At 40.9% G+C, this 22087-nt stretch overlaps 1 protein-coding gene across 1 annotated transcript in view; it reads right to left on the reverse strand.

Annotated features, from left to right (window-relative positions):
* The window catches only part of CNTNAP2 (contactin associated protein 2), a gene marked incomplete at its 3' end in the record, with an annotated part of 1307043 nt that overhangs the window by 437119 nt on the left and 847837 nt on the right, over positions 1-22087 (reverse strand). The window contains exon 12 of the mRNA XM_081996846.1: positions 6000-6119. Within this exon, the coding sequence (XP_081852972.1) occupies positions 6000-6119 (120 nt within the window). The remainder of the gene's footprint in view (positions 1-5999; positions 6120-22087) is intronic.

Consider the following 22087-nt stretch of genomic DNA (forward strand, 5'->3'; position numbering starts at 1 on the left):
GCGGGAGCACAGGTAGTGTTTTCATCAATTCCTTCAGTGACAGGGAAGAACGCTGAAAGGAACAGGAAAGCACACCTGACCAACACGTGGCTTAGGGGCTGGTGCCGTCGTCAGAATTTTGGGTTTTTTGACCACGAGGCGGTTTACACGGCACCGGGCCTCCTCGCAGCTGATGGAGTGCAACTGACGCCAAGGGGCAAAAGGATTCTTGCTCATGAGCTGGCAGGCCTCATTGAGAGGGCTTTAAACTAGATTTGGATGGAGGAGGGGATAAAACCGGGCTCGCTAGAGTTGAACCTAGGGGTAGGTTCAACGTGCCAGAGTTGAAATCGATAGCCCAGCTCAGGTGCATCTACACCAATGCACGCAGCATGGGCACCAAACAGGAGGAGCTGGAAGCCATTGTGCAGCGCGACAGCTATGATGTAGTTGCCATCACAGAAACATGGTGGGATGCTTCTCATGACTGGAGTGCTGCAATGGGTGGCTATAAGCTCTTCCGAAGGGATAAGCAGGGAAGGAGAGGCAGTGGTGTGGCTCTGTATGTTAGGGAGTGTTTTGATTGCATAGAAGTCGAAGACTGTGAAGACCAAGTAGAGTGCTTATGGGTAAGGATGAGGGGGAAGGCCAATGAGGCAGATATCCTGCTGGGAGTCTGTTACAGACCACCCAATCAGGATGAAGACACAGATGAGACATTCTATAAGCGACTGGCGGAGGTCTCGCATTCGCTGGCCCTTGTTCTTGTGGGGGACTTCAACCTACCGGACATCTGCTGGAAGTATAACACGGCAGAAAGGAAACAGTCTAGGAGGTTCCTGGAGTGTGTGGAGGATAACTTCCTGACACAGCTGGTGAGTGAGCCCACCAGGGGAGGTGCCTTACTGGACCTGCTGTTTACAAACAGAGAAGGACTGGTGAGAGATGTGGTGGTTGGAGGCCGTCTTGGGCTTAGCGACCACGGCATGATAGAATTCTCAGTTGTGAGCAAAGTAAGGAGAGGGGTCAGCAAAACTGCTATCATGGACTTCCGGAGGGCAGACTTTGGCCTGTTCAGGTCACTGGTTGAGAGAGTCCCTTGGGAGACAGTCCTGAAGGACAAAGGGGTCCAGGAAGGCTGGACAGTCTTCAAGAAGGAAATCTTAAAGGCGCAGGAGCAGGCGGTCCCCATGTGCCCTAAGAAGAGCTGGCGGGGAAGGCGACCGGCCTGGCTGAACAGGGAGATTTTGCTGGGACTCAGGGAAAAGAGGAGAGTTTATCACCGCTGGAAGAAGGGGCAGGCAACTCACGAAGAGTACAAGGATCTCGTTAGGTCAAGCAGGGACAAAACTAGAAAGGCAAAAGCCCAGCTAGAGCTCAGTCTGGCTACTCAGTCGTAAAGGATAATAAAAAATGCTTCTACAAATATATTAACAACAAAAAGAGAGGCAAGGAGAATCTCCATCCCTTACTGGATATGGCGGGGAACATTGTCTCCAAGGACGAGGACAAGGCTGAGGTACTTAATGCCTTCTTTGCCTCAGTCTTTAATAGCCAGTCCAGGTATCCACAGGGTATTCAGCCCCCTGAGCTGGAAGACAGGGATGGAGAGCACAAGGTACTCCTCGTAATCCAGGAGGCAGCAGTCAAGGAAATGCTAAACCACCTGGACACCCACAAGTCTATGGGACCTGATGGGATCCACCCGAGAGTACTGAGAGTGCTGGCGGAGGAGCTTGCCAAGCCACTCTCCATCATTTATCAGCAGTCCTGGTTAACAGGGGAGGTCCCAGAAGACTGGAGGCTTGCCAATGTGAGGCCCGTCTACAAGAAAGGCCGGAAGGAGGATCCTGGGAACTACAGGCCTGTCAGCCTGACCTCTGTACCAGGGAAGATTATGGAGTGGTTGGTCTTGAGAGTGCTCACAGGGCACCTGCAGGACAACCAAGGGATCAGGCCCAGCCAGCATGGGTTCATGAAAGGCAGGTCCTGCTTGACCAACCTGATCTCCTTCTATGACCAGGTGACCCGCCTAGTGGATGAGGGAAAGGCTGTGGACGTTGTCTACCTGGACTTTAGTAAAGCCTTTGACAGCGTCTCCCACAGCATTCTCCTGGAGAAACTGGCGGCTCGTGGCTTAGACAGGTTTACTCTTCGCTGGGTAAAGAACTGGCTGGATGGCCGAGCCCAGAGAGTTGTGGTGAACGGCGTTAAATCCGGCTGGTGGCCGGTCACAAGCGGTGTTCCCCAGGGCTCGGTTCTGGGGCCGGTCTTGTTCAATATCTTTATTGATGATCTGGATGAGGGGATCGAGTGCTCCCTCAGTAAGTTTGCAGATGACACCAAGTTGGGTGGGAGTGTTGATCTGCTGGAGGGTAGGAGGGCTCTGCAGAGGGGTCTGGACAGGCTGGATCGATGGGCAGAGGCCAACTGTATGAGGTTTAATAAGGCCAAGTGCAGGGTCCTGCCCTTTGGCCACAACAACCCCATGCAATGCTACAGGCTTGGGGAGGAGTGGCTAGAGAGCAGCCTGGCGGAAAGGGACCTGGGGGTGCTGGTTGACAGCCGGCTGAACATGAGCCAGCAGTGTGCCCAGGTGGCCAAGAAGGCCAACAGCGTCCTGGCCTGTATCAGGAATAGTGTGACCAGCAGCAGTAGGGAAGTGATTGTGCCCCTGTACTTGGCACTGGTGAGGCCGCACCTTGAATCCTGTGTTCAGTTTTGGGCCCCTCACTACAAGAAGGATGTTGAGGTGCTGGAGCATGTCCAGAGAAGGGCAACAAAGCTGGTGAGGGGGCTGGAGCACAAGTCTTATGAGGAGCAGCTGATGGAACTGGGCTTGTTTAGCCTGGAGAAGAGGAGACTGAGGGGAGACCTTATCGCTCTCTACAACTACCTGAAAGGGGGTTGTGGCGACGAGGGTGTTGGTCTCTTCTCCCAAGTAACTAGTGATAGGACAAGAGGAAATGGCCTCAAGTTGCGCCAGGGGAGGTTTAGATTGGATATTAGGAAAAATTTCTTCACTGAGAGGGTGGTCAGGCATTGGAACAGGCTGCCCAGGGAGGTGGTGGAGTCGCCATCTCTGGAAGTGTTCAAAAAATGTGTGGATGTGGCGCTTCAGGACATGGTTTAGGGGACATGGTGGCGCTGGATTAATGGTTGGACTTGATGATCTTGAAGGTCCTTTCCAACCTAGTGATTCTGTGATTCTGTGAAAGTGAATCAAGCCTAGTAATTCAGAAATATCATGCAGAGCATGGGGTGAAGCTGTAATATACTCAAAGTTTACATCTTCCAAGAGCTATCTTAAAAAAGCAGTTCTTTCCATTACAGCTATTTCTCTAATGACAATTGGAGAAAATTAGAAAGGAAAGGAAAGACCTTAAACTGGATACTGAGATAGGAATCCTTCATCTTTGGAAAAACCTGATAAAATGCAGAGTTTAACTTTGCATTGTGGACCTGCCTCTGAAAGAGGGTAAGATCTTGGCCTTAAGATGACAGAACTCTTTGGACAAGTTCCCTGTTGGCTTAAGATCTCAAGTCAGGCTAAATTGAAAAGCAGTCTAATGGTTAAACATTATGCCACATCACAGCTTTACAGAATATTTTTCTGTAAGTGCATTAATTTGAAAAGTTCCAACTTTCCAACTCTAAACATGTTGTTTTTTGTAAAAACATACTGTTTTTCATAAAACTAAAAAAAAACTTCCTACAATTTACATAATCCCTATTGATAAGCATTTGGAAAGCTGCTGAACATCTATTGCAATGCCCTAGATTTTGAGAAGCTGTTTTACTGCAGCAGGAATAGATACTTAAATATGATCGCTCAAACATTTTAATTCCACTATGAGGACATAAAATGTAAGCTTGGTTCCTCTTCACTATCAAAAGACAGCACTGTGAATACAAGGCTTATTTGGAGAAGAACAAGAGAATGGGGGGGCTCTGGGATTTCTTTGACAATAAGAAAGGTCGTGGTTTGTAGAGACTATGAATTGCTGTGAGGAGCACATGCACATATGTGTTTCTATGACCCTGACTGCAATATTATAAAATTAGTATCTTTGAAAGCAAATCAATTTTTAGTTAACACAGCAACACCTGTGAAGGGCAGGACTCATCATGACATTCACCAGTCTACTAAACTAAGACACACTAAAGATAGGTATGGATTATGCTCAGAAATATGCCCAGACAGCATAGTGGTTTTTTCATTCAGTATACTTCACATACTATTTAGTATAGCTAGATCTGTAGATTACTTAGTTTCACATTCACAAGAAAAAGTTAATTGTAATTCAGCTAGTTTAAGTTCTTTTTCAAATACAGTGGTAGTAATACTATAATCCTGCACAATTTTGATACTAAAATTATTTGAGAATTCTGCTTTTATTCTAATATGCTATAGTGCCTTTTGTTATATGACAAGATCTGCATCATTGCTACAGAGTTCTACAGAAATGTGTTGTTGATGAAGCAAAGTAAAGCCCTCAAGTAACCTCATTCTGTCCCTTCTCTAGTATGTATTATCACTGATAATGCTCTATATCAATTCAGAAAAAGATTCAGGGTGTTGTGAATTTTCTCCTAAAAATGTAGCACTCTACCCTCCACAGTGTTCAGTGCTTAAGATGACCACTAATTAAAAGAAAATGAAAGCTGTAACAGCTGCAATGTATAGGTACTACACAGTATGTATATAGGTGATGTGCTTTACTAAGCTATCCAAGAAGAATTGTCAGAATGGCCTTTAGAGCTTAGATCAGGCTCCTTTTTAGGTATGCATTTATTATACAAATGCAGACATTAACGGTAATACGAAACAATCATACTCTTCTGTTCTCCAACAGGCTGTCTACCTATGAGCACTTGATCCAGGGTCTGCTGCATGTGCCATGCATCTCCCTTCAAGTCAGCTTCCTCCCTCCACCCCTACCAATCTCTCCCCTCCAAGTTGGATAAAACCCATCCCAGAGGTCCAGACACGTACAGGTTTCTGCCTCCAGGAAGAGATACATGAGTTTCAGCAACTGTGATCTCTAAAGTGGCAGAGTTACTGTTTCAACTTATGATAGCACGTTCATGTTGCTGATGCTGAAGTATGAGGACTCAGACGTATGCCAGATTTCCAATGCAGAAAGACTGAAATTCAAACTTATTATGCAGATATTTGGGGAAAGTCAAGGGACATGTCTGTTGTATCGGCTACCCAGTATTTCATATCAGGAAAAAGTGCTGAGACAATTGTCATGCATTAACAGACCAAAGAAATAATATTCCCCCGGTGCAGAAAATTGCCCTTTTTTCATTATCATATTTTTCTGCCCCAGCATGGCAATGCAAACGACTAAGACAGGATATCTTCTGTGAGAAAGCCCAGATGGGAAACTACTCATGCAAAACCAGTATTAAAAGCAGGAAAAAAACCCCCACCACACAACAAAACCAAAGTAAGTTAATGCAGTTATATACATGACCTCAGAAATTAAATGATATGTGTTTCTAACACCAGTTAAAAAGATAAAACAGGCAAAAAAGAAAACTCAAATTTTTTGTTTCTCTTGTAATTAATTCCTATTCCCTGCCCATGGTGCTAAGTGTCTGAAAGTCAGCAATACCTGGACAGAAATAAAAGTCTGACATTTCTAAAAAGCTGCCTTCTACAGTACCACATGAACCACAGACGTTACTGAGCTACAAATATGTTGATATACAATAGTTTTGATAAATAGCCATATATAGATATACTACTTTTTTTTAAGTGATGCACCACTGAAGATACAAAGGCCTATTAAGGCTAATTAATAGCTGTGATTCAAAAAGCTTATGAAATGGATTAACTACTGCCTTGCTCAGACTATACTGAACGGTCACTACAAGAGCCAAATTGATGACTCCTCTCATGAAAAGCTCTTAGCAACTATTTTTCTTTTGCCAAGAAATATGAATTATGAACAGACTCTTTCTCTCAACTACATTAAAAAAAATTGATTTAGCAAATACAATGCAGTTACCTGTCATGTTGCAGTAAACTTTCAAAGCTCCCAGTGCCCCACTGCCATCTGGATCTATCCAGTAGTAATTTGAAGTTTTGCCCAAATGTTTGTATGCTTCACAAGAGAGTTCATAAATAGCTGGAATGAAATAAAACACAGCAATAAGGATCTTCATATTCTGGAGCAAAAAATCCATAATGACAATAAATTGACTTTATTTATCTATCAAGTACTACTAACCTTTGAGATTAAAGTAATGTCACTGACATTCACAGAAAACAAAGCATCTTTCCAAAAGATACAGAAGCCATTAAAAGCTTGAGGCACACAATTTCATTTTTTGGCATGTGAGAGAAAGCCAGAATAGGAAGAGAATTCCAACAACTTGGGGGAAAGGGAAGAAACAACCAAACTTTTTCAAAAGTATCTTTAGAATTTTTTTGAAAATGCTTTGGTTCAGAACTTTGTTTATACACTGGTTTAAGTTTTACATCATAAATGGGAGACACTTCTGTTGATCCCTTTAGTTTGCTTTCAAGACATACACCAAAAAGCTTATGAGTTTTCTCTCTCTAAATTTTAGATTTTTTCAGATTTTATTACAACTCAGAATAATATTGCATTTCAAAATAATGAAATTTCTCCCTACATATAATACCTGTCTCTACACAGCTCTGTAGTTACTCTATTACATATGTACATAACTAATACTCTGTTCCAGCAAGGCTTAAAATTTAATAGTATATACTGGAAGAAGTTTAATTGATTTAGCAGGGAGTATTGTTTCAATTTTTCCTTGACCTCTCTATACTGCTTTCTATTTCAAGTCATAAAACTGCTTGTCAAATTGTGTTATGATGAATAGCTCTGACATAATAATGTGTTCCAGATAGAAGCTTTTCTAGCAATTCCCATATTTTCTTTGAAATGTATGACTATTACAAAGTTATGTGTATTTTACGTGAATAAATTTAATCAGTTTATGCACAGAAAAAGTAAAACTCATAATTTATATAAATTGGTGTGTATGTGTATATAATTGGTAAGTTATATAAATATTTTTCTATGAAAATTTTTTAAAAAGGAATGTGTAATGCTTCTTTGTTTTTCAAGGACCAGATGGTACAGCTTTTTTGGTGGAGTCAATCAATCAGCTGCTAAAAGAAATTAAATGTTTGTTTAACCAGATTTCATATCCACTCTAAAAATCCACCTAATTTGTTGGCAATTTTTGCAAGCCATCTCTTTGCTAACTGGCTTTATTTCAAATGTCCATAAGGAAGAGCTGTTTCACTAGGCTCAGATGATGAGTGACTGATCTCACACACACACATTTAAAGGCCTCTAACCAACTATCAAGATGCAGGAAGGAAAGCGGAGCTAAAAAATGTATCCAATTTTGATATGACATGAATAAAAAGCTAGACTGTTACCTATGTATAAAGAGAATCTCCTTGTCAACGCTACAAAAGAAATAATTCCCTGGAAAACTTTATGTGTTCTTTACAGGGTCTAGAGTCAACTTTATACAAGCAGCAGACACTTCAGTTAAATTGTGAAATATTCCAAGCCATTTCCCCTTTCTCCCCAAACTAAGGTCAAGAGATTCTTTCTTTACCAAGGAGACTCTATGCCTGCTTTCAGTCACTTCACGCAGATTTCATAAGGAATTCATAACCAATTTTCTTCACAAATATTTCTCTAACTCTCTACATGCTACCTAAATGCAATCACAAAATACCAACTCTGTTAATGTATACTTGTGATACCAAGTCACAAATTTTAACAGATGCATTCCAGGTCAAGCCAAGAAGGTGACAAATACTGTTTATAATCTCCTAGAAAATTAGTGTTTTAATTTTCTAAACCCTTTCGGAAAACCAAGGGAGTTTTGTCTTTGTAGTACCCAGATCTTTAATTAGGGCCATATGACATTTTTCTCTAAGTTTGCTCCTTTCAAAAAGACAAACCAATCTTTGTACAGAGATACTACTACAATTCAGAAAAAAACATTAAATAGTGTTATATGGAAGACAAAACCAAGTTACACTGTTTAATCAGACATTCATTTATCCCTACTGAATATTTTTACAGAAAAATAAACGGTTTAGATACAACACCCTTCCTTCTGTTCTTCTGGAATGGGAGAAATAGAACGTGATAGGTAGTTATAACTTAGTATTACAGCACAGAAAAGGCTGTTTTTCAGTAAGTCAGCATTTGTGAAGCTTCCAAACAATAGAAATTAAGATAATACTTCAAATGAAGACATAAGAGTGGGATATTCTAAATAAATTCATCTTGTGAAAAGTGTTTTTTTAGTGTGTGATAGGTTTTTGGCAGGTTTTGTCCATATGTAGATGCATACTTAAAGACCTAAAAATGGGAATAAACAAAAAGGAAAGGGTAGGTTCTTGTGCAAGGTGCAGTAATGTACAAATCACATAACTGGAGTACAGAAACAAAATGAAGGGATAAGTGAAGTTGGTATACTGACAAAATAACTGATAATTAAGGTGCAACAGGAAACAGCAAACAATCATGTTCTGGAGTATGAAGACACATGATGACAGAAAGAGACTTTTTTGTGGACTTCATATGGCAAACGGTAGCCACTAACATAAACAGCAGAACAAAAGTGGCAAGCACCAGGCACAGAAGGCATCTGTGAAGGTGAGGAGAATAACGCATGATACCAAGATGACAAAGAAGTAGGAGATGACACAGAAAGGAAGACAACACAGGATCACCTTATAACTCAGTACTTCTTCTAAATGGGTTTCTGAAATGCTGCACAAAAAGATCAGTAGGATGTAAGACAGAAGGAGAACAGGTAAAAATAGAAATTAAGAAATCCAAAGAAAACTTAAAATATATGAAAGGACAAACACTTAAGGAACGTTGTTTTAGAAGTCACCTGCGTACATTAAAACACAGAAGAAAATGAAAACAGAATACAACAAGGAAGAAACCATGGCAGAATCATAACAGTTTAAATTAGAAAATTGATAAAGGTTACAATAAAGGAGCAAAAAAGTTAACAAATTCAGGAAAGAACACGTCAGCAAAATGCAAGATTTGGATATAAAGTCTACAGTGTTCACATGCAAATAAGGAGAAATGGTTGCATATATCTACATAGAAAGAAGAAGGCACAGACAAGAGACACAGAGACACACAGAGAGAGAGAAAGAAGGGTCTTTTAGTGATGATTTCTTCTGGAAGATAGGGAAAAAAAGAATGAAAGGACCGAAGAAACAAGGATAAGAGATTTCTGCTTTTCAAGCCAGTAGAAGTAAAGTGCTAAAAATGTGTATTTGCTTTCTTGGTAGTTGGTCCAAACACATTTTTTTATATATATATATATATATATATATATACACACACACACACACATATATATATACTCTTAAGGGACTTCGCAATAGTACTAAACTTCAAAATCTTCCAAGCTAAAGGTAAAACTCACATGTGCCCTCATGTCCAGATATGCCATTTATAGCATGATTTTTTTTTTTTCCTAAAATGTTACTTATATTCTTTCTGAGGAGAAGAGAGGGGAAAAAACCCCCACCCTACAAAGGGCTTCCTCACTCTTAACTTGATATGCTTTCATATTGCATCAAAAACTGTCTACAAGCAGTAAGAGGTGAAAACCTACTCAGAACAGTGATCCAAGGTCTTAGAGTCAGGTAAAAATTATATATGAAAAGAATAAAAAACAGAAAGAGAAGAGCACCAAAAAGATGCTCTAGTCTTTTTAAAGTTTAATCATGTGAATAACACAGATCAAACTGAGACCACCAAATCCATTTCATTCTTCAAAATTTGAAAAGGCTTGGCTGTGTCCTAACATGAAGTAAAAATAAGTTAAAAAAGAAAAAAGAACACACAAAAAAATTTATCATTTTCACTTTTGGTGTGAAACATCAAGCTTCTTTAAGCTTCTTAGTCTAGGCAGAAAATCCAGTCATTTTAATCAGCTGACAAAAGCAACTACAAATGCATTTTGAAGTTCACTATTGACTAAGCTAACATTCACAACAGTGGGCTTGAGCATGGCTTAAGGGGAAAATTTTCCCTTAGAAAAGCTTGACTAGGGAAGCAGACTAAGAAAGAGCAGCTTAGAGTGAAAGAAAAACTAACAAAAAACCTTGTAGCCACACAGACTCAACACAATTTTCATTGCTGCATTTCTTCATGGGTTCTTTTCCACTTCCAGAATTGCTTACCTGAACCCCAAGAGGTGTTGATGGACAGGGGAAGACAACATTCATTTCCAAGTTTTTAGGATCCTCTATTTTAAACATTTGAGAAAAAGCAAATGGTTCATAAAACCAGTTTACAGAATAGCTTTTTCCAGCTCCAGACAGCCAAAAGTTGGAAAGAATCAACTTCTCTTAGATTTAAATGGCTCTTTACTGAGGGAAGCAGACGTTCTCATGCCTGTTTTACTTTCTGACTGGCCTAAAGATCAAGAGAGAGTTATCCCACACAGCTGGCACAGCTGATGGCTATCTCTAGAAAGCAAAAGAGCTGAATGACAAAAAGGATTTAGCAACTCTGTTACCCTACATGGTGTTCCCATAGAGTTTCAGTAGCACCTTCATGAACTACAGTTTCTGCATCACTATATAAAAAGGCAGCTTTAATTTTAGGGCTGACTTTTAAAAGTACAAAGCTCATTATAAATAGAAGACCTAGCGTGACAGTCTGCACTATGTGACATAGTGAATGTGTTACAATACGTTTTGTTCCTGTCAGTGAACACGGCTGCTGCAGGGGATAAACTCCTTTAAACTGCTGCTAATATAGGAGTAAATCTCCTCAGCTTTACAGGGGCATAGGAAAGGCGTAGATTCAGAGACACTGATGGAATTAAATGATAGTGAAAGTGACATAAGTAGGCAGTGCATCAGATTCACAAATTCCAGCTATGCCTCTACACCACGTTCAACTGCCCAGAAAAATTCTGAAAGCTAAATAGACTGTGAGCTGCTTGGGTTTATGTCACTCAAGCTCGTTTCAACTCTTGAGCCCCTTCAAAAGGGCTGAAAGTATAAACAGACAAGGAAGGAGGGAAAAACCCCCAAAACTTACTGAAGAAATAGTTACACTTTGAAATGGCATACTTGCAGTTTATTTTAAAAGAAAAGAACGTGCTTTATTTGTTGCTTTATTACAATATATATTCAGAAGATCAAGTGCAAACCTGAAAATGTTAAAAAATAATTTTTTATGTATAGACACACATACACTGTAAGCTTCTGCTCTGTCAGCTTAAGTTTCTCTCTGTGCAGTACAACAACAAACCTATCCCAACACTTATTCATTCCAATGCTATATGGTGGAGAAACTGTCTGATACAAATGCTTAAAAACAGGTTAAGTGAACAAGAAGTCTCACCATGACTCAAAGCAAGATACAAAACCCCTTCTGAATTCGAGAACTGTATTCTGACAGTAAGAACACATGAAGCTGCTGCTTTGCTCTACTATATGTATATTAAAAATTTTTTTAAAAGCCTCCCAAAAAACCAACATGATGCAACACGACTTTGGTGTTCTTCTACATCTACAACACGACTTCTACAAGAAGTAGAAGTAGAACTACTGCTATAATGGTCAGAACCAAACCTTACATCTGTCAGTTTTTTAAAGTTTGGATATAAAAATTCTGTAGTATGAAACTCATCCTTATAAAGCATGGCTCAATGCCCAGATGGGGATCGGTGACGAGTGGTGTCCCTCTGGAGTCCATGTTGGGACCAGTACTGTTTAACATCTTCATCAATGACATAGACAGTGGGATCTAGTGCACCCTCAGCAAGTTTGCTGATGACACCAAGCTGAGTGGTGTGGTTGACACGCCTGAGGGATGGGATGCCATCCAGAGGGACCTGGACAAGTTCGAGGCATGTGCCCATGTGAACCTCATGAGGTTCAGCAAGGCCAAGTGCAGGGTCTGGCACCTGGGTCGGGGCAGCAGCTTGAGGGAGGTGATTTGGGCAGGAGTGGTGATCTGCTCGAGGGTAGGAAGGCTCTGCAGAGGGATCTGAACAGGCTGGATCGATGGGCAGAGGTCAACTGTATGAGGTTTAATAAGGCCAAGTGCTGGGTCCTGCACTTGGGTCACAACAAACCCATGCAATGCTACAGGCTGAGGAAAGAGTGGCTGGAGAGCTGCCCAGCAGAAAAGAACCTGAGGGTGCTGGTGGACAGCCGGATGGACGTGAGCCGACGGTGTGCCCAGATGGCCAAAAAGGCCAACAGCGTCCTGGCCTGTATCAGAAATAGTGTGGCCAGCAGGAGTAGGGAAGTGATTGTGCCCCTGTATTCAGCACTGGCAAGGCCGCACCTCAAATCCTGTGTTCAGTTTTGGGCCCCTCACTACAAGAAGGATGTTGAGGTGCTGGAGCATGTCCAAAGAAGGGTAACAAAGCTGGTGAAGGGTCTGGAGCACAAGTCTTATGAGAAGCAGCTGAGGGAACTGGGGTTGTTTAGTCTGGAGAAGAGGAGGCTGAGGGGAGACCTCATCGCTTTCTACAACTACCTGAAAGGGGGTTGTGGCAACAAGGGAGTTGGTCTCTTCTCCCAAGTAAGATAGAATGAGAGGAAATGGCCTCAAGTTGCACCAGGGGGGGTTTAGACTAGATATTAGGAAAAAATTCTTTACTGAGAGAGTGGTCAAGCATTGGAACCGGCTGCCCAGGGAAGTGGTGGAGTCACGATCACTGGAAGTGTTCAAAAATCATGTAGACGTGGCACTTCAGGACATGGTTTGTGGGCATGGTGGTGTTGCGTTGATGATCTTGGAGGTCTTTTCCAACCTTAATGATTCTGTGATTCTGTCCCTCTACTCCACTCTGTTGAGTCCCCACCTGGAGTACTGTTTCCAGCTCTGGAGCCCTCAGCACAGGAAAGACATGGACCTGTTGGAAAGGGTCCAGAGGGCCACAAAAATGATCAGAGGGATGAAACATCTCTCTTATGAGGACAGGCTGAGGTTGTTCAGCCTGGATAAGAGAAGGCTCCAGGGAGACCTTATTGCAGCCTTCCAGTACTTACAAGGAGCTTATAAGAACGATGGGGACAGACTTTTTAGCGTGGCCTGTTGTGATAGGACAAGGGGTAATGGTTTTAAACTAAAAGAGGGTAGATTTAGACTAGATGTAAAGAAGAAATTTTTCACAATGAGGGTGGTGAAACACTGGAACATGTTGCCCAGTGAGGTGATAGATGCCCCATCCCTGGCAACATTGAAGGTTGGGGCTCTGAGCAACCTGACCAGTTGAAGATGTCCCTGCTCATTGCAGGGGGATGGGCTAGATGACCTTTAAAGATCCCTTTCGACCCAAAGATTCTATGATTCTATGAAAGTCTAAGAACAGAAAAAGTAAAATTAAGTAAATAATTCAGTTTCCAGTTATAGTTAGAATAAGTACACGAGTGTTGTTAAAGTCAACCAAAAGTAAGTGTGAACAAGAATTTTACTTTTACATCTCACATTTTAAAAGTGAAGTAAACTTTTCAGATATGACAATGAGATGGAAGTATTGCTAGAAATCTATTTTAGTTTCTGCATACAGCCAACCACCCCTTCCAAAAATCCTTCTCAATTTAAAACTATCTTCAAAATATTTGATAAAATAACACCTCCCCTAAACAAAAGAAGGTGGTGGTGGTGAACAAAAGTAAACTAGACAAAACTGTCTTGCAACACCAACAATCATTCTTCAAACTAAACTTCTGATGCACTTCTAGAGACAGCAATTTCTGCATGACCAGAAGGTGGATCTTCAGACAAGAGTTGCTCACCACAAGCACACAGCTAAATTTCAGGTACTTGCAACTGAGATGCTCCTGGAGAATTAGGTTATCCTGATGAGAAAAGCACAGGAAGCAGCACTTTAAAGAAAAGATAAAGGTCTAATAAGATAAAGCTGTAAGACCTTCAAGGCTCCTAGCCCTCACAACCTAGGAAGCAGCCAGCCACAGCTGCTCAATGTGCTCACCATGACACAACAGAGCAGGAGGAAGGTGCAAGCATACTCAGCTAGCTGCAATGCTGAGTTTCTGTGCCCTAAGTGTACTTGGAAACTGTGCCTGAATATGTCAGTAACTGCAATGAGGTTCACGTCCAGGAAGAAAACTGAGTTTCTTGATGAGCTGCAGCTTTATGCATATCTTAAAAGTGATATGTATATAAAAAGATTCATCTGGAGATTTGAAGTTATTTTGGGGAAGATTTTTTTTTTTAATGGATCTACTGCAATGCTAAAGAAGTTTCAGAAATTTTCTGAAGAAATACAACAATTCTAGATTCAGTTGTTCTACATTCAGTTACAATCAAATGACTTACATTCAGGAAAACCCAGGAAATAAGGAAGTGTCCAAATGTGACCTACATTTGCCAATGCAGTATTGCCTAATTATTAATAACAATGGAAATCATAAAACACGCATTTCCTGGCTTTACGTATAACTAAAAATTTGAGTAAACGAAAACCGGTAAAGCTCTGTACTACAATTTGCATGCTCCTGTTGTATCTATTATTTTCTCCTGTTTTTAAAGAGATGTTGCTACTTATGAACATCCACCCAGCAAAAGCACAATTTTCACATACAAATGCAATTAATCAATTGTAAAATTTCACTGTAAATAAGAGAATTTGAGAATATTGGAAGGTATCATGAACAAGTCCACCAAATCATGGTTGTACATCACACGGCATGTGCTTTAGCCAATCATTTTTCCAGTTGTAGTAAAACCAAGACCAAGCACTACTTCACAGCCACGGTGAGGCTACCTCCACAGCCAGAAGTTGAATTGAGCTATTGCAGTCCCAAAAGCACAAGTAAGCACAATTCCTGGCATCTTCACACACCTTCAGAGTAAAACTGAGATTTAATTGTTTTTTTCTGGGATACAGTCATTGTAGGGGCCCTTGGTTTGCAGTCACAGTTGGCCAGGACAAACACATGAATTCTTGATCCTTTCACTGTGGCCACCTGAGATTAGTAAGAGTCTATCAGACACAGCACAGCTATTTTACTCACAGCAGTTCAAATGCAAGTTAACTTAAGCCTAAGGATTTAGTTCTGCCAGTCTTAACATCACATTAAATAAGTACAACATCATTCTACAAGATTTACAGGAAAAGGTTGTTCAATTGCTCAAATTATATTTGGAGCAATAAGTGCCAGAAAAAAAAAAGCAGAATCTTTTTCCTGATTATAATTAGTCTAGGAACAGAATCACATGGCTGAGGTGAACCATAAAGATAACCTAATCCGCCTCAGTCACAAAAATCTCAGTTACATCTATGTATCACTGCTGACATACTCCAGTGTCGTGGTTTAGCCCCAGCCGGCAACTAAGCACCACGCAGCCACTCGCTCACTCCCCCTCCCACAGTGGGGTGGGGGAGAGAATTAGGAAAAAAAAACCTCGTGGGTTGAGATAAACACGGTTTAATAGGACAGAAAGAAAGAAGGGAACAATAATGATAATACCAACAAAGCAATGTACAAGAACAAGTGATGCCCAATACAGCAATTGCTCACCACCCGGTGATCGACAGCCCGTCCCCGAGCAGCGATTTCCGCCCCCCGGCCAACTCCAGTTTATGTACTGGGCATGACGTCATATGGTAGGGAACATCTCTTTGGCCAGTCTGGGTCAGCTGTCCCGGCTGTGTTCCCTCCCAGCTCCCCGTGCACCCCCAGCCTGCTTGCTAGCAGGCCGGCACAAGAAGCTGGACTGTCCTTGACTGCTCAGCAACAACCCAAAACATCAGCACATTATCAACAGTTTCTCATCCCAAATCCAAAACACAGTCTCACACTGGCTTCTGTGAAGAAAACCAGCTCTACCCTGGTTGAAACCAGGACATCCAATTAAAAATCTCCCATAATGTAATTCCTCAACATGCCGAGGCAGCGTAGAGCTCCACCAGCCCTTCAGCATCAGCATTTCTCCCATTCCCTCTACACTGTGAAGCTTCTCTGCTGCAGTTTAGAATCCTCATTTCTCTTTCTACCCACCATGAATTTGGAGAACAACTTATTGTACTCCTCCTTGCAGCCATCTTTTGTCTATTTGCAGATATGAATCTCTTCTTTACATCAAAAAGGCCAAGTTTTTTCATCTTAGCCACAAGTCCGGTGGTGCTAAATTATTCTTCTTGCTCTGCTCTGTAGTCTCCAATTTTTGGATGATGGTCAGCATATCCTGACAACCCAAAATAGCATTTTCTTGTTCACAGAAGCATATGTAATGAACTACAAGGTAAGTATGCCAGTAATAAAGCCCACTTCTACAGAATAACCCCCACTCCCCAAAACCCAGCAGTTTTTCTCAACCTCTACTTATGCAGCTGGTTAACCTTCCTAAGCATGGTCCTTCCGAATGCTCAGTTGCTCTGCATCTCAAAATCTTAAAAATAACTTCCAAAACAAAGACCATTCTTTAATCCTTTTATGTAATCATAATATTACCTATATAAATATATAGATAATTCAAATATTGTATAAATACACACATACACACCATTTTTTAAATTAATTGGGAAGGTAAACCAACAGAAGGAATTTTAGTGCTTTATGGCTGGACTAGTGTACATTTCTGTCCACTGCTGCATTGGCTGTCATGCCACTAAAACTTTCCATCAGCAAAGCTCCTTTGTGACTAAGCACAAGCCTTCTTCCTGCTTCTATTGATCTTAGCTTTAGCCTTCTTAAAGCTCTGAAGTTATGGATTGCCACCTTCCCAGCTGATATATTTGCCTCACATGCTCCCTCTGCCTCCTACTGTGAGCTAATGAACTTACAAAGGATTCTCATTATTAGTGCAATATTCAAATATGCCCTGTAGAAAGAGAAAGGAAATTAAAAAGCAAAGAAAAATAAAAATAATAATATATGTGGAAATTTGCCAAATTTGTGTCAAGTTGACTCTAAGCTCGTTTGTATCAGTGATAAACAAGACAATTACCATTGTGGTAAAAAAGGGAAGACAGTAGAGGGGTTGTCATTAGAGTAAGAAAGAGAGCAGAAGTTTATTTGCCACTGGGATAATAAAGAAAATTACTGCCATGGGGTGAAAGCTGTAATTTGAGTTACCATGCCATAGTGCAGCATGGGGATTTGCTATGAATACAGAAGAAAAACATGCCATTTATGGCAAAAATAAAGATGTTTCTGTTTCTCTCAACTTCATTCTTTCTTTGCTTTGGGCTGGGGGCAGGCAGAGAAAAATTAATTTAGATCCAAAAGGCTGATCAAAGATGGATTTTTAAACAAATCTAACAGTGATTTTAAATTAGAAGCCAAAGATTAGTCAATTAGCGTCCTTGTAACAGCGTCAGCCTACAGACATCACAAGAAAGAAGTATAATTAGACACCAATTTTTAACAAGGTGCTTTTGAGAATTAAGTCATTCAAGGATACACAAACACCTTAAAAAAACAGCCCTGCGTTCTAGCGTGGTTCTTTGTGGCTGAAATAAACACTGTTCAGGATAAAAACATTTGAAAGGGAGAAACGCAAGTCATGCCATACATCTCCATGTAAGGCACACTTTCATTTTAAATCTGGATGGTTTGGCACATTTGTGTAGCTGATTACTGAGCACTGCATCTGAGGGGGAAGATAGTCAAAGAAACTCAGATATTCATTATGCTTGTGCTGGTCTTACATTGGTCCCAGCCACAGAAAGCTTCAGAGCTGCCTGGAACTTATTTGAGTCTTCTCCAGCTGTGAGACTACAGGAACAGTGCCAATATCACCTTGCCCCCTTCTTTCCTCCTCTCCCTATTTCCCATGCAAAAGGTTTCAAGGTTGGTATAAAAAATAAGTTTGAAAAATCCATACCCCTAAAGAAAAAGTATGATTTCTACTCCCACTCCCACTTACTTTGCATTGCCAGGGGAGTGGAAAAGAGAAGAGAAGGTACAAGTCTGGATTTACACTTTCCCAGCTGTGCAATACAAATGCTTGGTTGCACTCTAAAGCACACCAAGATACACAAATGAAAACCTTAGCGAATTATACAAGGGCCAAAGCAGGGGAAACAACTCCAGTAAATTTAGGTTAAAGTTACAGAAATATCTGGTATCTTATTGTAATACAAGATGTCTATAAGCAGCTACAAATACCAAAACCCCAGATTAAACCCAAGTTGTTTTCCCCACCAAGTTCATGCCGGTTCTTTCCTGCCCTGGATATCACAACATTTGATCTATCTTAAAACCTGAACTTCCTCATCAATGTTAAATAATGCTCAGCTGCACAAAGAGAGATGCTCATTATACAGCTTTAAAAGAGATTATAATGTCAGGTTTTGTTTATTCATGGATATTACTAATCTCAAAATGCATTACTTCCATGCTCATTTATAGGACTGTAATTAAGTTTTATTTTTACAGGCCTCGACAGTTGCAACTGTCCCTGTTTCCTGTCCGTTTTCCCCCTCCTCCCCGCCCCAGTTCCCTTATCATAACCAGCAATCCTATGAAGGAAAATATGGTAACTTCCTTGACTGTACTTACTCAATACAAGTTTTACTTGAGTAAAGCTTCCTCAAGTTATTAAAAAAAATTACTGGTCAAATAAGATTTCATAAAACCTTACATTAAAAGCTTATGTTTGAAATGAAAAACCACCACCACAAAACAAACCACACAAACAAACAGTAACTTTCCTACAAAACAATTACTATAGACAGACTTACAGACACCTAACCAAATAGTGGGTTTTCCAGAGGAGCTGAGCACTTTTTTCCAGCAACAGAAAAGAACTAAAACATTACTAAAACAAATGTTCATATCAGCATTTACATTATCTCAATCAAAATGTCCTCTAGCAACATGACACCATTTAGAACCAATGCATCATCTTTGTCATTTCCATTAATCGCTAAGCAATTCGCAATGCCAACAGAATTCAACTTTTTTAACTGCCATAAAAATATCAGCAGAAACATCTGCTCCGTGTCCCTTTTTCATGTTTTCTCTCCAATACTTTCAACGGGGAATGACTGTGTCCTGGCAACTTATTGTAAATCATTTTCACATCTTTTTCACATAATAGATGAGCTGTGAAATTAGTAACGTTAGATGGGTACCTTGGAGGTTGTCCTGGTTGGCATGCACTCTCTTTCATTGGTATCTGTTTCAATAGCAGCGCTGTATTCATTTAGACTATTTACTGAGGGGATGAGAATACGGGGAAAGTGTCAGGTTCTGTGGAAAAAGCCCATCTGCACACCCACAGAGGAGCTCAGAAATGCAATGGCAGGGGAGAAGCCCAGATAATGCCCTGCCAGGATGCTCCCAGGTCCATTACAGGAGCCATCAGTCCATCAAAGGCCCATCTGCACGAGCCCAGAGAGGGACCCAAATCAAGGCCTTTCCAAGCAACAAACAAGCTCTCTGGGGCACAGCCTCAGCCCCAGTGTCTGGCATGGAGCCCATCACCATGAGTCACTGGGAGGAGCTCTCCCCAACACCTTCAGACTAAGAGGTTTGCTGCCTAGGGGTGGAACACATTATGGAATGCATGGGAAACATATCTCAGGATCACACAGGACTTATGGGATGTTTAGGGGCAGAACCAAAGGCAGGAAAAGGGAGAGCATTAGGTGATTTGGAGAAAGAAAAAATGAGGGGAAAAAAAGAGGCATAAGTGTCTGGTCAGTACACTTGCCTGGTTATGTCCTACATCTGATCAGCGCAGTCTGTCCTGTCTTCTTATTAGATTCTTTTCTAACTCTTTCCTGGACAAGAGGATCTCAATCCTGTGTGCACATGTGTGTATGGGGGTATGGGTGCCAGAAGGTGAGGTCAGATCACAGTTTGGAGGGCCCCAGTGTCTGTGGTGCCAGCCACTGGAGCAAGTGCAGGTGTGAGTGCGTGGTGGCTAATGAAGGTCAAGCTGGACTAGCTAGCAAGCAGGTGAAGCAGCCTAGGAGCAAGCAGTGGTGAGTGGGTCTATAAGGGTCAACTCTGAATGTGAGAGCACCTGGGAGATGCTAGGGGTGAGAGCACAGGGGGTTCAGCAGTGGGGACCTGGAAAGTCCTGGCCAGCTCTGGTCATGTGTACATGCAATGGTCTGTACCAGTAACTGGAGTGTAACTGCTGCCTCAGGGATTTTATGTCCAAGTGACAGAAATGGGGGAGATTGGGATCAAAGGCCAGCTACTGGGCAGACTGAGTACCTGAGCCCTGCTGCTGGAGGGATCCCCCCTGCACATATACTCCTTCGAGTGGGTCTCCATCCTGCTCAGCCAGAGTAGGAAGCAAGGTGAGGGCACTGGTGCTGTCTGTGTGTGTGTGAGCACACAGAATGCTGTGATCTGCATGGCCAGTCATGTATATATGTAGTGTATATGTGTGCTTTATGTGCACATTCCTGCTCAGAATACATCTTTAGCCTTGCTGTTGGCAGGATCTGGGGTCATCAAGGTGCAGCAGTAACACCTCTTTTGGTTGTTCAATCTGGCATGGTATGTTTTCTTCTAACAGAAAGTCAGAATACAGGATTTCTCTCCTGTAGCCATTTCTCCTTTTATTTATTGTTGCAGTTAACTTCTTACAGAGCCCTGAATCTGTGGGCTGTGCTCAGTTAGACTGAGATTCAACACATCTCCCTTCTCTGTGATCAGTAACATACTGCCTGACAAGTAATTCAAGTGATTGAGACCAGGCTGAAACTCCCAACTTCTGTCCAGCAGAGCTTTCTAATCTGCAAAATGTGTTTGATGATGGTCATCCAAACTGCTGGAAAAAAAACCAAATTCAAAGACTGTGTGAAGAGGAAAAAAAAAAAAATCAGAGCAGATAGAAGGAGGAAACAAACTGTTGAGGTTGACAAGCAACGACAAAGAAATTGAGAAACATGAAAATGGGGAAAACGGGAGTGAGTTTGAAAAGGAGAGGCATAGTTAAGAATTTCAGAAAGCCATGTAGCTCAGTTAGCCTGAGCATGAATCTGAGAAATGCAGTTATATTTGTAGTGCTCTGAAATAGCAGTGGCAGATATAAAACAAAAGTAGTAACAAATAGCACGTTATGTTTTCCTCTGTGTTTTAGAGCACCTACTAGTTCCTTCTGAACCTAAAAGCATATTGAAAACATATCATATAAAATAGAGCAAATACAGACACAAGAAAATTTAATCTAAACAAGGGATTAGGTGATTGGGGAATGCAGATGTGATAAATGAGTTAATGTAAAAGCTATATATTGATACATGTACTTAAAAATTTGCAAGATGAGATTCAAAGAAAGACTATGGTTCCAGTAAAATAAAATGCATAGTGCCAGATGAACAGCTAAGTACGTAAGTATATGCAAGTGGTACAGCCAAGAGTTCTACTGAAAAAATGAAGAACTACAAAACTACATCAACACTTTTAAGTACTTCTACTAATATCAACACAAATTGTATTTAGGAAACAGTAGCATCTTCCATGTTTTTGTAAAGTTAGCTAGAAGTAAACATACTTAGAAGATTACCCATGCCTCAGTAAAATACTTGAGGAGTTCCAGTAAGTTGTTATTGCTTCTGCTAAAAGACTTGTTTAGCCAAGATAATTATTAGCCGTCTAACCTAAGATGAAACTTTGAAGACACGGTTATTAAGTATGACTGATACCAAACACCTACTTCTGCTAATGGATTTTGGGCCTACAATTTGCCCTGCTTTGTCTCATATTAAAATACAGCATACTGGGAAGGAGACTAAAACTCAAAACCCCACCATACTAAAACTACAAAAAATCATCACAGCTCTTGCCCCTGAGTGAAAAGGGTCAATGTCAACAATTAATTTCTAAGGCAGGCATGTAAAGCTGACTAAAACTTGCACTGTAAAGAAGCTTGAGTGTACTGGCAAAATGAATATAATGATGTTTGAGAAAGGTAGTAGCCATAAACAAGAACTAAGCTGTATCAATAAAATACCACCTGGAATATATATTGTCCATGAGAGTTGTCATAAGAGGACTGGCAATAATTATTCTCTAGGGTCAGTTACTACTGGAACCATACACCTACTATCATAAAGATAAGTGTTGTCATACTAGTTATTAAGGCAAATTATA

Source organism: Phaethon aethereus (genome assembly GCF_964289735.1).
Source record: "Phaethon aethereus genome assembly, chromosome: 2".
Lineage (NCBI taxonomy): Eukaryota > Metazoa > Chordata > Aves > Phaethontiformes > Phaethontidae > Phaethon > Phaethon aethereus.